We start from the raw sequence: 16,964 nt of genomic DNA on the forward strand, positions 1-16,964 counted from the left end.
GTATAGCACAGGGAACTATATTCAGTATCGTGTGATAAACCATAATGGAAAAGAATATAAAAAAGAATGTCTATATGTGTATAACTGAGTCACTTTGCTGTACAGCAGAGATGGACACAACATTGTAAATCAACTATGCTTCAATTTAAAAAAATAAAAATAGGGCTTCCCTGGTGGCGCAGTGGTTGAGCGTCCGCCTGCCGATGCAGGGGACACGGGTTCATGCCCCGGTCCGGGAAGATCCCATATGCCATGGAGGGGCTGGGCCTGTGAGCCATGGCCACTGAGTCTGCGTGTCTGGAACCTGTGCTCTGCAACGGGAGAGGCCACAACAGTGAGAGGCCCGTGTACCGCAAAAAAATAAATAAATAAATAAATAAAAAATAAAACACACTGACATAGAGTAATAACTTTGAGGTATGAAATTGAACTGATCTGAATCAATTCCCAGCAACTTCAGGTATTGGCAGTGTAACTTTGGACAAATTAACTTCTCTAAGTTTCATTCCACTGTCTTTATAATGTGATATCTCATTCACTGGATTAGTAAGGGGATTAAATGAGATAATACATGTTATTACTTTACAGGATACTTGGCATTCATTCATTGAACAACTGTTTTTGAATGCTAACTGTGTGTCACCACTGTTGTTGGTATTGAAAGTAAAGTAGTAAGAAATCTTAAGCTTACATTCTGGGGCAGAGTGACAACCAACTTTTTTTTCTTATTTTTTATAACAGCCTTTGTTACCTCCTGGGCCTTTAGAAATGACTTCTGAAAATCGAGATGATAACAGTGAACTATTTAAAGGATTTCTGCAGACTTGGGCAGAAGTGAGCAAGGTATCACTTGGGAGGGTAAGCCCAAGCTTTTAGAATCATCTGTTAAGCAAATTTTAGTACATATATTAACTTAGTGCTTTGGTTTCTCCCATTGTTTCAGACAAGAAGTAAAAACACTGAGAAGGCGTCATCTAGCATTAAAAGGTGAGTTAAAATTCCTTGCCTTTGTTTTACATTTTCTGAAATCTTTATAACTTAAAGACTATATACCATTACAGGAAATTTGAAAATGAGGTGAGAAAAATTATCCATCATATTTCTACCCTAACAACTGTTGTTTTTGTATATTTCCTTTCATGTATCACCATATGCAATACCACTAGGATATAAGCTTCATGAATGCATGGATTTTGTCTCAATAACCAGAAAAGTGCATTTCACATAGTATATATTCATTCAGTGTTTAATAAATGAGTGAAATCACATACATTTTTACTTTGTTATGTTCTAATATAGGTACAGTTTTGCATTATGCTTTTCTATTAACATTGTGGTTGCATGTTACTAGAGTCTTTAAATTTATTGAATAATTGCATAATATTTGATTCAGCAGGTAGAATTTACTTAACCTTCTCTTACTCCCTTGGTATTTGGAATTGTTTTCTATTTAGTTTTGAGTGTTTGTATGTGTGTTTGTTGAAGTTTGTATTGTGATAGTGGATTATTTCCTTAGGATAGATTCCAGAAGTGAGATTAATGTGTCAAATATTATGGACATTTTCATGGCTTTTAGGACATGCCGGATTGTTTTCCAAAATCTTTTAAAAAAATTTCTGAAAATCTTAAATGAATTTACTCTGCTGTTAGCACTATATATGAATGTATGTTTAACTGCAGCCTCAGCTTTTAGAAGTGAAAAATAGTACCCCATTGTTTAATTTGATTTCCTTGGTTTGCCAGGAAGTTGAATATTTTCCCACATTTACTAATTGTGATTTTACTTTTTCGAATCATCTTTTACTTGTTTTGACTACTGAGTTTGGTTTTACTTCTAAAATTTAACTTTTTAATCTTCTCAGCTACAAAGCCAATTTAAATGGCATGATCATTAGTGAAGATACTGTTTATAAAGTTACCAAAGGCCCAATATTCTCAATGGCTCTCCATCCATCAGAAGTTAGAACTTTGGTGGCAGCTGGGGCCAGATCTGGACAAGTTGGACTTTGGGATTTGGTAAGTTATTATTAATTGTTTTGAAGATGTTAACATTTGAAGCAAATAGTCTGCGAAAGAATAGCCTAGAGCCATGTGTTTCTAGATGTTACTTGAAATTTATAGTTTTGTGCTTTGTGATTCCAAATTTTAGAAACCTAGAGGAATTTAAATTTGCTTTGTAGAACTTTAACATTTTTAGCTTGAATATCTTTAGTCATCTGGGCATAAATTCCTGCCAGGAAAGTTTATTACAACTTTAAATGTGTATATTAAAAGATCATACAAAGTTCTTAGGTTTCTAATTATGTTTAAAATAGTTTCCAAGCTGGATCAAAATATCTTCCCAAGGATCTTCTTAGGATGATCCTAGTAATTTTTAAAAAAAATTTATTTATTTTTTTGTCTATTTATTTTTGGCTGCGTTGGGTCTTCATTGCTGTGCATGGGCTTTCTCTAGTTGCAGGGAGCGGGGGCTACTCTTCGTTGTGGTGTGCGGGCTTCTCATGGCGGTGGCTTCTCTTGTTGCAGAGCATGGGCTCTAGGCACGCAGGCTCAGTAGTTGTGGTGCACAGGCTTAGTTGCTCCGCGGCATACGGGATCTTCCTGGACCAGGGCTTGAACCCATGTCTCCTGCATTGGCAGGCGGATTCTTAACCACTGTGCCACCAGGGAAGCCCCCTAGTCATTTTTTGATGAGTCAGAAACAGATATTGAATTTCATTCATTGTACATATAATAATGCATTGATTGCTTTCAGTGTTTACAAAATTGAAAAAAGCCAAGTTAATGTTCTCTGAATTTATTTTTTAATTGGGGAAGTAGAACAAAGACCTGAAAAATGCCATAAGGACAGTTAATGGAGATGGAGAAATCATGGTGACTTGCAGTGGGTTGGGGTTAATAAATAAAATAGATTTTGTAAGTGAGAAGAGAAGAAATGAAAACCAAATTCTCTCTTATTTTGGAAGCATAGGTTCTCCCTTATTTTGATAAGATGGAGTGGGGGTAGGAGGTGAAAGGATTTGGTAAAGAAAACAGAAGCAGAGAAGTAGGAAGAGGACCAGAAATAGTATAAGGTTGTATAAGCTAAGAGTTGAATTTCAAGCATGGGAGTTTGACAGGGCTTTTTTTTTTTTTAGGTGAGTTAAAAAGAATGGGAACAGAAAAAGGGCCATTAGTTTTGAAAATAGGGTATCGTAAGTGAGTTGAGAGAATAGGTTCAACAATAAGGTAAGAAAGGAACACAGACTTTAGGAGATTAAAAAAAGTATGGGGTGGAAGAAGAAATGGAAGCAATGGATAGACTATTTGTTGAAGAACTTAGAAAAGGAAAAATAGAGAATTAGCATAGTCAAGTGAAGAGCTTTTCAGGATGTGTTGAAGATATGTAGGAAAGTCCCTTTGTCATGTCTTTTCTGGTGACTCCAAAAATCTGTATGTATTATTGGGTCTCTGTAGTCCAATATTTTTATCAACTTTCTAATTTTTCAGGACACCTTGCTATCTCATTAACAGACTGAGCAAGTCTAAAACCATTATCTTGGCTATCCTGTGCTCACTCCACAACTCCCCTAGTTTTTTTAAAAAAAGTTTAGCTTTATTGAGGTATGATTTACATTTTATAAAATCTACACATTTAAATTGTACAGTTTAATGATTTTTAATAAGCTTATTGAGTTGTATAAATATCACCATAATTCAGTTTTAGAACATTTTCATCATTCCTATAAGATTCCTCATGGCTACTTATATTTAATCCCTGTTTCTACCCTTATCCCCAGGCAAATCTCCACAAATTTGCACTTTTTGGACATTTCATATAAATAGAATCATAAAATATGTGGTCTTTTATATTGGCATTTTTATTTTAGCATAGTTTTTTTAAAAAAATTAATTTATTTATTTTGGCTGTGTTGGATCTTAGTTGAAGCATGTGGGGTCTTTGTTGAGGCATGCGGGATCTTTTGTTGAGGCGTGCAGGATCTTTCACTGAGGCATGGGCTCTTTGTTGTGGCGCGCAGGCTTCTCTCTAGTTGGGGCATGTGGGTTTTTCTCTAGTTGTGGTGTGCAGGCTCCAGGGCTTGTGGGCTCTGTAGTTGTGGCACGTGGACTTAGTTGCCCCGCGGCATGTGGGATCTTAGTTCCCCAACCAGAGATTGAACCTGTGTCCCCTGCATTGGGAGGTGGATTCTTTACCACCAGACCACCAGGGAAGTCCTTCTTTTAGCATAGTTTTAAGGTTTATCTGTCTTATAGCATCTATCAGCACCTCATTCTTTTTTTATTGCTGAATAGTATTCCGTTGTTTGATTTTACCACATTTTGTTTATCCATTCATCATTTGATAGACATTTGGGTTGTTTCTACTTTTTGGCTATTCTGAATAATTCTACTATAAACATTTGTGTACATATTTTTGTGTACATCTGTGTTTTCATTTCTCTTGGGTAGGTATTTGGGAGTAGAATTGCTAGATCATATGGTAACTGGTTAACATTTGAGGAACTGCCACACTGCTTTCCAAAGTGGCTGCATCATTTTCTATCCTACCAGCAATGTATGAGGGTTCAAATTTTTCTACATGCTCACCAACATTTATTATCTGTCTTTTCGATTATAGCCTTTCAAGTGGGTGGTATCTTCCTAGTGCAGTTGTATCTCCATGTGGTTTTGATTTGCATTTCTCTAATGACTAATGATGTTGAGAATCTTTTCCTGCCATTTGGATATCTTTGGTGAAATGTCTATTCAAATCTTTTGTCAATTTTTTATTGGTTTGTCTTCTTGTTGAGTTGTAAGTGTTCTTTGTATATTCTAGATACACATCCTTATCAGATATGTGATTTGCAAATATTTCTTCTTTTCATCTTCTTAATGCTATCTTCTGAAGTGCAAGTTTTTGAATTTTGATGATGTCCGATTCATCAAACTTTTAATGGACTGTGTTTTTGGTGTCATATCTAAGAAATCTGTTTCTAAGCCCAAAGTCTTAAAGATTTTCTCCTATGTTTTTTTGTAAAAAATTTAGTTTTAGTTTTCACATTTAGTTCACTGATCCATCTTGAATTGTTTTTTTAAAAATTATTTTTGTATATGCTGTAAGGTAAGGGCCAAGTTCATCTTTTTGTATGTGTATATCCAGTTGTCCCAGCACTATTTGTTGAAAAGACTTTTACTTCATTGTATTGTCTTGGCAGTCCCTCAGTTTTCCTCTTAACCTTCTGTCAGATTCCTAGTCTCACCTAGGATCAAAAAATGAGCTGTCATTTATTCGGTCACCCCACCCATTCATTCATTCCACACTTATTGAGTATTTTGTGCTAAGTACTCTTCTTTTTTTAAAAAAATAAATTTATTTCTATACTTTTTGGCTGTGTTAGGTCTTTATTTTTTGGCTGTGTTAGGTTAAGCCTGCGCATGGGCTTTCTCTAGTTGTGGCGAGTGGGGGCTACTATTTGTTGCGGTGTGTGGGCTTCTCATTGCAATGGCTTCTCGTTATGGAGTACGGGCTCTAGGTGTGTAGTCTTCAGTAGTTGTGGCACACAGGCTCAGTAGTTCTGGCTCACAGGCTCTAGACCACAGGCTCAGTAGTTGTTGTGCACGGGCTTAGTTGCTCCACAGCATGTGGGATCTTCCCAAGACCAGGGCTCAAACCCGTGTCTCCTGCATTGGCAGGCAGATTCTTAACCACTGTACCACCAGGGAAGTCCCCTAAGTACTATTCTAATGACTCCCCATCCATATTTGTGAGGAAGGATTGTGGATTTAGTGGCAAGGATTTAGTGGCAAAAGCAGCATGAAAGAAATAATTACATGTTTGATAAATGGAATGAATTATATACTGTGATTAATGGAGTGGAGGAAAAGTAGTGTTATAAAAACACATAACAGGGGAACTGGCCTGATTTTGAGGATCAAGGAAGGCTTCCCTCAGGAAGTGAGAATTGAGTTCAGATTTGAAAGCTAAGTAGGAGTAAACCAAGCAAAGAAAGGGAAAAGAGCATTTCACATAAGAGGAACAGCATGTCAAGGACCTTAGGCAGGAGGATGCCGGCTTGATACATTTAAGGACCTGAAGAATGCCTCTGAATGAATGCCTCTGTGGCTAGAGCATAAACAGCAGAGGCATAAACAAAAGGGATGAGTGGAATAGAGGGAAGCTGTAGAGGTGGATAGAGGTCAGATGTATAGCTTTACACATAAAGCCTCTGTAACAACTTCCTGCAAAACAAACGCTGAATACTATTTTCATTTTTCACCTTTTCTCACAAAAGCAAAAATCTTCTTTGGATTCCCTTCAGTTAGCAAAAATAGGTACTAATATAGGTGTTTTGTAAGAGCGAAGTGGCATAAAGCGAACTTTTAAAAAGTGGGAGATACGTGTATTTATTTTTAAATTAATTAAAATAGAAAATTCAGTTCTTCAGTTACACCAGGCACATTTCAGCTGCTTAATAGCCACACATGACTAGTGGATACCATATTGGACAGTGCATACATATAACATTTTTGTCATCTCAGAAAGTTCTTTGGGACAGTGCTGCTGTGGAGCAAGTTAATATCAACATTAATTTGGTAAAATAAGACTCAAAGATAAGGTGATAAAACAACAGAATGAAATGAAAAAGGAGACTGTAGAACTAAGGAAACAAATTGAAGATCAGTGAAACTAATAAATTAGACAGAAGCAAGGAACAGAATAGACATTGCTGAAAATGAAATTACAGATATTAAAGGAAAGATCTGAGGTAATCTCAAACACAGATGAAAAATGTTTTATGAGAAAAGCCAATAGAAAAGGAAAGCCAGGACTTCCCTGGTGGCGCAGTGGTTAAGAATCCGCCTGCCAGTGCAGGGGACATGGGTTCAATCACTGGTCCAGGAAGATCCCACATGCCGTGGAGCAATGAAGCCCGTGTGCCACAACTACTGAGCCTGCGCTCTAGAGCCCATGAGCCACAACTACTGAAGCCTGTGTGCCACAACTACTGAAGCCCATGCGCCTAGAGCCTCTGCTCCGCAACAAGAGAAGCCACTGCAATGAGAAGCCTGCACACCACAACGAAGAGTAGCCCCCACTTGCCATGACTAGAGAAAGCCCGTGTGCAGTAGCAAGACCCAAGGCAGCCAAAGATAGATAGATAGATAGATAGAAAGATAGATAGATAGATAGGCAGAAAATATATTCAAAGAGAACTTTTCTGAAAAGACAGAATTGGATTGGCAGATTTGAGTGTGTATGCCATGTTCTAGGAAGATTTGGGCTTAAAGGATAAAGAATTCTTTAGGCAGGAAAAACAAATTATATTCAAGGGGAAAAGCTAGGTTTGCCTCAGTTTTCTACAGCAGCATTTCATTTAATGTCTATAAAGTTCTGAGAGAAGGAAGTGTGGCCTGGAATACATACCCAGCCCAAGATATTCTAATGTAAAGACAGCAGGTAGGTCTTTTCACATCTGAAAAAACTCAAGAAATTAAAGACCTATGAGTTCATCTGGAGAAAACTGCTTGATAGCAAATCTTGGCCAGTTGAGAGTAAATCAAAATTAAGGATTCAGGAATGGAGAAGCTTGACAGAAAAACTGATGATGAGTATTGAATCCATTTAAATACAGAACTGGGACTTCCCTGGTCTAGTGATAAAGAATCTGCCTTCCAATGCAGGGGACGTGGGTTCGATCCCTGGTTGGGGAACTAAGATCCCACATGCTGTGGGGCAACTAAGCCCAAGGGCCTCAACTAGAGAGCCCGAGGGCCTCAACTAGAGAGCCCGCGGGCCTCAACTAGAGAGCCCGCGTGCTGCAAACTACAGAGCCCACGTGCTCTGGAGCCCACGCACCACAACTAGAGAGAGAAACCCACGTGCCACAATGAAGAGCCTGTGTGCTGCAATGAAAGATCCCGCGTGCCACAATCAAGATCCCTCGTGCCGCAACTATGACCTGACACAGCCAAAAATAAATAAATAAATATTTAAATACAGAACTAATATTAAACAGCCATATGAATTATGGTTACAGAACTGGATATGAATGTTGTTAACCTGGAAAAAACAAAGATAAAAAAATATAGAGATGGAGAAAGGGGAGATTGGAGGAGGGGTGAGAATAATGTTCTCAGTCAATAGAAATTGTCTAAAATTGAGACATACATAGTTAAGTAAAAAAGCATAATGACTAAAACTGCTTTGTATTTTATATTTTTTCCTTCTTAGGAGATAGCTCTTGTAAAGAAATACTTGAAGTTCAAAAATTCCTTCAGCTTGATTTTCTTTTATTATTTTAAAGTATAGTTAAAAATTTTTTTAATATAAATTTATTTATTTATGGCTGCATTGGGTCTTCGTTGGTGCACACAGGCTTTCTCTAGTTGTGGCAAGCGGGAGCTACTCTTCATTGCAGTGCGTGGGCGTCTTATTGTGGTTGCTTCACTTGTTGCTGAGCATGGGCTCTAGGCATGCGGGCTTCAGTAGTTGTCGCACACGGGCTCAGTAGTTGTGGCTTGAGGGCTCTAGAGTGCAGGCTTAGTAGTTCTGGCACATGGGCTTATTTGCTCCACAGCATATGAGATCTTCTGGATCAGGGCTTGAATCTGTGTCCCCTGCATTGGCAAGTGGATTCTTAACCACTGCACCACCAGGGAAGCCCCTAAAGTATAGTTAAATTTAATACTATTTAAAGTGGCCTTTTTTTTCCTCTAAATTTCTTCTCTGTTCTTCTATCTGTGTAAGTAAGTACATGTAAAGACATCTTTAATGATCACTTAGTATTTTAATGATAATTTTGGTCAATTTTGGGTTTTGAATGATTTTTCGAAACTTTTATCTTTGTATATTTCTTTGTATATTTGTTTGAGTTCCTTATAACAATGGAGAGTTTTGTTTTTCTACAAAATATATGCTATAGACAAATATGCCAAAATGTTAACAGTGGTTAACTCTGGGTAGGAGGAGGAGTCTGTGTAATTGTAATTTTTTCCTTCCTTTTCTTTTCATGTTTCTTTATTTTCTTTAAATTTTTTTCTCTTTATTTAAAAACTTAAATAAAAAAGATGAAAACAAAAGTGTTTGAGTATTTCAGAGCCGACTAAGCTAGATTTAGAGATGAAAGTTGTTCTGGTTTATAATATGACATATGGCATAAGAATATAACATCAAAATCCAAAAAATGATGATTTTGGAGTTGGTAATCCAGTTGTGGAAAGGATAATCCTTAGAAGTAGTAGTATTACTACTGAAATTCAAGTACATTTATTTTTAAAAATAAATTTATTGGGCTTCCCTGGTGGCACAGTGGTTGAGAGTCCGCCTGCCGATGTAGGGGATACGGGTTCATGCCCTGGTCTGGGAAGATCCCACATGCCGCAGAGCAGCTGGGACCGTGAGCCATGGCCACTGAGCCTGCGCATCTGGAGCCTGTGCTCCGCAATGGGAGAGGCCACAACAGTGAGAGGCCTGTGTACTGCAAAAAAAAAAAAAAAAAATTATTTATTTCTTTTTGGCTGTTATTTATTTATATTTGGTTGGGTCTTCATTGCTGTGTGCGGGCTTCTTGTTGCGGTGGCTTCTCTTGTTGTGTAGTACAGGCTCTAGGCTTGTGGACTTCAGTAGTTGTGGCATGTGGGCTCACTAGTTGTGCCTCGCAGGCTCAGTAGTTGTGGTGCGCAGGCAGGCTCTAGAGTGCAGGCTCAGTAGTTGTGGCACACGGGCTTAGTTGCTCCGTGGCATGTGGGATCTTCTCAGACCAGGGCTCAAACCCATGTGCCCTGCATTGGCAGGTAGATTCTTAACTACTGCGCCACCAGGGAAGTCCTTCAAGTACATGCATTTTTCATGGGGCATTTAGGGGATAAAATATTTTTAAAACTATCATTTTGTGCCAGGACCAAACACCTTATGAAAATTGAGCTGAGAATGACATACTCGTTTAGAAGCACACTTAGCAAGCAAAGTGGGAGTGGTACTGATAGAAGTTTTGGTAGTAAGGAATTATCCTGCATGTGAAATAAAAGTAAATTTCATATTTCCTGAGAATTTCATGAACTGAAGTCACTATAAGCAGTAATATTTTTCCCTCTGTATTATGAAAAACTAGTTGGCTATTTGCAAAAAGCTGGAAACTATTAAAATAAATGTGACTTAATTTTGTTGGATTGAAAATTAGGAAAAAATAACTTAGTGAGAATATAAAGTTTCTAGTTCTGACTTTCTGAGTGGGAAGGTGGGTATAATTATAGACTTAAGACTAAATATAATACAAATAGTTTAATGACATAATGACATAGAAAATATTACTGCTTTTCACCAGTTTTTGTCTCTCTCCCCACCCCCAACTCTATTCCAGACTCACCAACCTAAAGAAGATGGTGTTTATATTTTTCAACCCCATAGTCAACCAGTTAGCTGTCTTTACTTCTCGCCTGCCAATCCAGCTCACCTGCTGTCACTGAGCTATGATGGCACATTACGCTGTGGGGATTTTTCCAGAGCTGTTTTTGAAGAGGTAAATGTTAATGTGTTTACATGTGGACCTCAGGTGATATTCTGGATTCCTTATGAAATGCCACATGAATGATTATTATACCATCAAACTGGGTGAGATGGTGTAGAATAGAGACTTTAGAACTACACTGCCTAAATTCATATCCCCTCTGTTACTATTTGTGTGACCTTGGCAAGTTGCTTAACGTCTTTGTGCTTCAATCTCCTTAGTTTTGAAATGGAATGGTAATAGTATCTACCTTATAGGATTGTCATGAGGATTAAATGAGTTAATGTAGATAAAGCATTTACTTAAAACAGAGCCTGGCACGTAGTACGTTTTTGCTCTTATTTTTTATTTTTGCAGAAAGCTTTTAAATAAAATAACTTATTCTTCTATTTTAAGGCTTAAAACTTGTCCTCTTTTATTCAGGAAAAAATATTGGAATATTATTATACTTTTGTTCATTGTTTCTAGCCTTGGCAGATATGAATTTTGTGGGGATGAGTCTTAGATGTGACAGAAAAGACTAGAGAAATTCATCACATAACAGTTCTGTAATACATTGTCCAAAACTTTTGGCCAGTAATGTAACACAGAAATTATAAAATTTGTTTTTTTGTCTTCTAGCTAAGATTTAGCATCTCTTATATGCCATGTATAGCTGATAGTAAAGAGATTAGCTCAGCTGTTTTTATCTGGTAAAGTTAGAATGAAAAACTGCCATTAGATGTCATATAATTGTACTCTGGCAAGAAATGGACACCTAGGTGGTTTCATTCAGAACATCTTAGGCCAGGTTTATTCATAACCACCTGTTGAGGATAAGGTCTTTTCCTGGGCTAGTCTACCCCCTGCAAGGTAAGATTAAGTTGAAGTTTAATAATAGTTGAAAGATGTTGGTCTCATACTCGTGACCATCCATCCTCCCAGAGATAGTCTACCAAGTTAACCAGACTACTTACCCCTTGGAGGTTTTCAAATTGGTTTGATCTCTGGTTGGGTAGGCCAGAAGCTTCCAAAGGCCTGAGGAATCCTCACAATATTGGATCCCAGTGATTACATTTTGGTCTACTACTTAAATATCTACTACTTAATGTTACAACAAACATTTCAAGTGAGCTTTCAGATTTGCTTAACCATATCAGATTTCCTCATTAAGAGAATTCCTACAAATCAAACTCTTTTTATATGGATTTTAATCTTTGTGAAATTTAGGATGGTTTAGATGTAGGTTTTCATTCTTTAGCTTATTTCCAGTGGGACTTTTAAAGTTTTTAGAGGTCCTCAGTATAAGAGCATTTTATATGTGATAGACAATGAAGAAAACAGGGTATCATCACTGATTATGGCTTATCATCATAAATACTAATTGATGATCTAATTTTATGCCTTAATTTTTTTATGTAAGCCAGTACTCAAATTAACACATTCTGTCTTTGTAATTATTCTAATATTCTATGTATAGATGATTCATAAGTACTTATAAAAAAGTTTTTAACTATTTTAATAGCTATAGTATAATACATAACTGCTTTTGTTCTTCAGTGAACTCATAAAATGATCTTTCTTACAGTTGGAAAGGCTTTTTCTCTCTTCTTGAGAGCTAATAGTTTTTGGGTTTTCTTTTAAAAATGAGGATGTTTAATTTCTTTGAAGCCTGTTTTTAACCATATGAAGAAAAGACTTTTCAAGACTGTTAATGTGTTGCTGGCCAGACTTTATTTCCTAATTACTGACAATTAGAAGAAACAGTTTCTTTTTTTACTGGTATCTTTGCTTTTTTTTTCTTTTAATTTCTGTTTTTGCCTTTTTAAAAATAGGTTTTTAAGAGCAACATTGATATTTAAAATCCTTATTGGAAGTGGATGGGCTATTAATCATGGATTAAATGAAATAATTTTTGTGAAAAGTCCTCTTTAAACAGTTTAATGGTAGCACTTTGGTTATTAATGCATACCATATAGTTATGTATGCAAGTCACATCCTGTATTTGTTTATATTCTTACAGGAAGGTTGGAGTTTGAAATTTGAAGGTACATCTATGTTTTATCAGCCACTTAATAATAACTGTACTTATTTTTTAATACAACTTTGTTGAGATATATAATTCACATACCATTCGATTCACCCATTTAAAGCGTAAAATCCAGTGGTTTTTAGTGTATTTATAGGGTTGTGAAACTGTTACCACAATCTAATTTTAGAATACTTATCACCTCCAAGAGAAACCCCTTGCTTATCAAGTACTCCCGATTTCCCCTTTCGCCCTAGAAAACCACTAATCTACTTTCTGTCTTTACAGATTTGCCTGTTCTGGACATTTCATATAAAAGGAATCATACAGTTTATAGTTTTTTGTGACTGGCTTCTATACTTATCAAAATGTTTTCAAGGTTCATGCATGTTGTAGAATGTGTCAGTACTTCATTCTTTTAAATGGCTGAATAGTATTCCCTTGTGTGGCTATACCACATTTTACACATCCATTCATTAGTTGATGAACAATTGGGTTGTTTCCATTTTTAACTATTACGAATAATGCCATTATGAACATTCATGCACAAGTTTTGTGTGCTTTCATTTCTCTTGGGTATATACCTAGGAGTGTGATTGCTGGGTCATATAGTAACTCTATGTTTAACATTCTGATGAATGGCCAAGCTGTTTCCCAAACTGGCGTCACCGTTGTACATACTCATCAGCAATATGTGAGGGTTCCCATTTCTCCACATCTTTTCCAACGCTTATTGTTGTTGGTGAGTATAGCCAACCTCGTGGGTATGAAGTGGTACCTCGTTGTTTTGATTTGCATTTCCCTAATGATTAATGATGCTGAGCATGTTCATCTGCTTATTGGCCATTTGTAATTATTTAGAGAAATTTGGATCTTTTGCCTATTTTTTAATTGGGTTATCTGTGTTTTCAGTATTGAGTTTTAAGAGTTATCTAGTTATTTATTTTTTTAAAAGTCAGGTTTATTGAGGTATACAGTACATATTGTAAAATTTACCTTTGTTAGGTGTGCAGTTTTATAAGTTTTGGCAAATTGTATAAACCTGTTTAACAACCACTGCAATCAAGACATAAAAAATTTCCATCACCCGGAAAAATTACCTCATGACCCTTTGTAGTCAGTCCTCTTCCCCTTCATGAAGCCGCTGACAACCACTGATGTGATTACTGTCCCTATAATTTTCCCTGTTCTAGAGTGTCAAGTAAATGGAATCAAATGGTGTGTAGCTTTTTGTGTCTGGCTTTATTTACCTAGCATAATGTTTTTAAGATTCATCGATGATATTGCATGTATCAGTAATTTGCTTCTGATACTACTGATTGAACAATTACCTTGTGTTAGGTACTAACCTGAGTGTGCTTTATATATATTATTAAGCCTAATAACATCCTATGAAATAGGTAATGTTCTCCCCATTTAACGTTGAAAAAACTGAGGTAAAGAGGTTTATTAGCTTGCTGAAGGACATAAATGACAGAACTAGAATTTGCACTTGAGCCTCTCTGACTCCAAATCCCCTGCACTTAACTATTTTAATATAATGACTGAATACTTCAAGTATCATTTGTGTATATTGGGCTTTCTTTGGTATAGGGGTTGGGATACCTTTGGTGTGTTAATTTGTTAATCTCAGTTTATAGTAGTACTTGTTATTAAAACTAAAAGTCAGTAGCAATTCATGATTCAGTGATAAGAATTGTGGTAATTCTCTTACTTGAGTACTGACACATTCTACAACATTTATTTTTTATTTCTTATATGTGTGAGCCCTGAGCCCAAAGTAATAATATTGTGGATTGTAAGTGATTGAAAAGTTATAACAATAACACATGTTCATGATAAAATATTTACAGTAGGGGACTTCTGTGGTGGTCCAGTGATTAAGAATCCGCCTTCCAATGCAGGGGACGCGGGTTTGATCCCTTGTCGGGCAACTAAGATCCCACATGCCGAAGGGCAACTAAACCTGCATGCCGCAACTAGAGAGAAGCCCGCAACGAAGACCCAGTGCAACCAAAAAAAACCCCACAAACTTACAGTAAATAGGGTGTGCAACTAAATCTGCCCTTTCCCCATTCCCACTCTCCTGAAGTAACCTTTGTATTTTTGTTGTATGCCTCCAGAAAGTACACATATACTTACAAGCATATAGATACAGATTTTTTTCTTTGTGCTAATGGGTTCACGCTATACATACTTTTTTGCAACTTGCTTTTTTCATTTACTAGTATATCTTGGACAGTTAATAGCACAAATCTACCTCATTCTTTTTTAGCATTGCATGGTATTTCAAAGTAGAGATGTACCATCATGATTTAACCAGATCTTTTTTGGTGGACATTTAGGTTGCTTTTTATTGCTGTTATAAGCAGTCTGGCAGCAAGCATCCTTATATATATCTTAGTGAAATTACTGGGTCAAAGGGTATGTATAAGCATTAAATATTTTGATAGATGTGTCCTGATTGCTGTAAAAATTTTGTATCTATTTACACTTCCACCAAGAGTAGGTGAGCATTCAAGCCATATACCTTGCACTTAGTTGGCAAAGTTACTTGGTATATTAAGGTATTTCAACTGGGTAAGATTCATATTCAGTCTATTTCCTAGTAAGTTTCACAGGGTAGATCTGCATCTGAGGTTTATTGGATTTAAGAGATTTGGGATGTAGCCCTGACATGGGTGGATGGGCTGTTGAGTGCAGTCTCACAGCTGATTAGTGCCTTAGTTTCCATCTAAGGGGATTACCATTTTGCCCTATGCTTCTTGTGGGGATCATGGGAGGATAAATGAGGTTATTTGGGTGAAGTGTTTTGTTACTCTTTTAACAAAGAATTTATGCATTGGCTTTCTTTAAAAGAAGAATGTTACATAAGTTGATTGTTACTTATATTCTTAGGTATATAGAGATGAAAGAAGTAGCTTTTCCTCCTTTGACTTCTTGGCAGAAGATGCCTCCACTTTAATAGTAGGTCACTGGGATGGAAGTATGTCACTAGTGGATAGGCGGACGCCTGGAACTTCTTGTGAGAAACTTATCAATTCTTCTTTGAGCAAAATAAGAACTGTACATGTCCACCCAGTGCATAGACAGTACTTTATCACTGCGGGATTAAGGTATGTCCTTCATGAAGTTTTATGATTTAGGCCTTTTAATGTTAGGAATAATGTTTTAGTTTGGTGGTCAAAGACTTCTGACTTCTTTTGTGATACCCACAGACCAAATAATTTTTCTTTCTACACTGATTGAGCATTTTTGTGTTTTTTTTGAATGTGATTTTTTTAAAAAATAAGAGATTCTTTTGGATTTAATAAATAGCGCAAGTATTGAAACAAATACACATTTTTGTTTTCCTTGGCCTCATGCGTTTACTTCTAGTCTTTTGAGAAGAATGTACATAAAAAATATAAAAGTTCCTTGTGACCTATAACTTCTTAGTCTGTGTTAACGTTTTTCTTGGATAGATTAGAAAACCAGCTAGAAGCTTGTCTTTCTATACCCACCTGGTTACATAGATATGCTATAATTTTGAAAATTTTCTTATTTTTTACTCTATACCAGTATTTTTAACATTAATATAGAAGATTAGAGGGTTCTGTCTTAACTGTTCTTCAATGTAGTGAGTATTTGAGTGTCTAATTTATGTTCAGTGCTATTGTAGAGTCTTACTATGTGTACTGTGACAACACTGAGAATTATTCCTCCTGTTACAGGGATATTCATATTTATGATGCAAGGTGCCTGAATCCCAGTAGAAGCAAGCCTTTGATTTCTTTGACTGAACACACAAAGAGCATCGCTTCTGCCTATTTTTCACCTCTTACTGGTAACAGAGTAGTAACCACATGTGCTGATTGTAAGCTGAGGTAAATTGGGAAGACAGAAATACTTGTTAAGGAATCTAGAGTCTGTAGTTACTGTGTTAAACAGTAGCTTTGTTGACTATCGCTCCTTATTAAATCACTAGTGTTATTGTTTCATAGTCATGTCTAGGTTCCCAAAGATCAATGACCTGTACTTAATGGCTTTTCAGTAGTTTTGGGATTTGTAGATTTCCTTGAGATTGGCAAGGAAGGTCTGTAGCTACCCTGGAGAGTGATGTCAGTCTTTGCTTTTAGTACTGAAATCTGATGAAATCAGGCTTGTGATATCTTGGAAGGGAGATAATTTTAGCATAGGGAGAAGCTCTTACTTTGGAGATAGTGGGGTCTACCCCACAAGTGAAGTGCTGAATCGAAGTTGCAGAGCCCCAGGCGGGCAGGCAGAAAAGGTAGCAAAAATTGGGCTTCTATACAAACTACTGGATACAATTTTATGGTTTTAGCTTTGATACCTTTCTATAGCTACTTCCTAAAAATGGATTTTAAAATGTAATATAAACCAACTGAACAAAAATAGAAAATAATGCCAATTAAAAAAGATGTGGAGAATGTTAATGCAATCACAAAGGAAATGATTTTGTTCTCTTC

The 16,964-nt window shown here is 36.5% G+C and overlaps 1 protein-coding gene across 9 annotated transcripts in view; it reads left to right on the top strand.

The window, feature by feature from the left end:
- WDR76 (WD repeat domain 76) overlaps positions 1 to 16,964 on the top strand; it is a 65,474-nt gene that overhangs the window by 39,777 nt on the left and 8,733 nt on the right. For 5 of the 9 annotated variants that reach the window (XM_067029156.1, XM_067029152.1, XM_059059371.2 and 2 more), the window contains 6 exons: positions 742 to 843; positions 944 to 987; positions 1,863 to 2,016; positions 10,341 to 10,499; positions 15,394 to 15,611; positions 16,209 to 16,361. In XM_067029156.1, coding sequence (XP_066885257.1) covers positions 742 to 843; positions 944 to 987; positions 1,863 to 2,016; positions 10,341 to 10,499; positions 15,394 to 15,611; positions 16,209 to 16,361 — 830 coding nt within the window. Of the gene's footprint in view, positions 1 to 741; positions 859 to 943; positions 988 to 1,862; positions 2,017 to 10,340; positions 10,500 to 15,393; positions 15,612 to 16,208; positions 16,362 to 16,964 lie in introns of all 9 variants that reach the window. The other 4 variants (XM_067029151.1, XM_059059370.2, XM_067029154.1 and 1 more) reach the window with 1 other exon arrangement.

This window comes from Kogia breviceps, chromosome 3 (assembly GCF_026419965.1).
Source record: "Kogia breviceps isolate mKogBre1 chromosome 3, mKogBre1 haplotype 1, whole genome shotgun sequence".
Lineage (NCBI taxonomy): Eukaryota > Metazoa > Chordata > Mammalia > Artiodactyla > Physeteridae > Kogia > Kogia breviceps.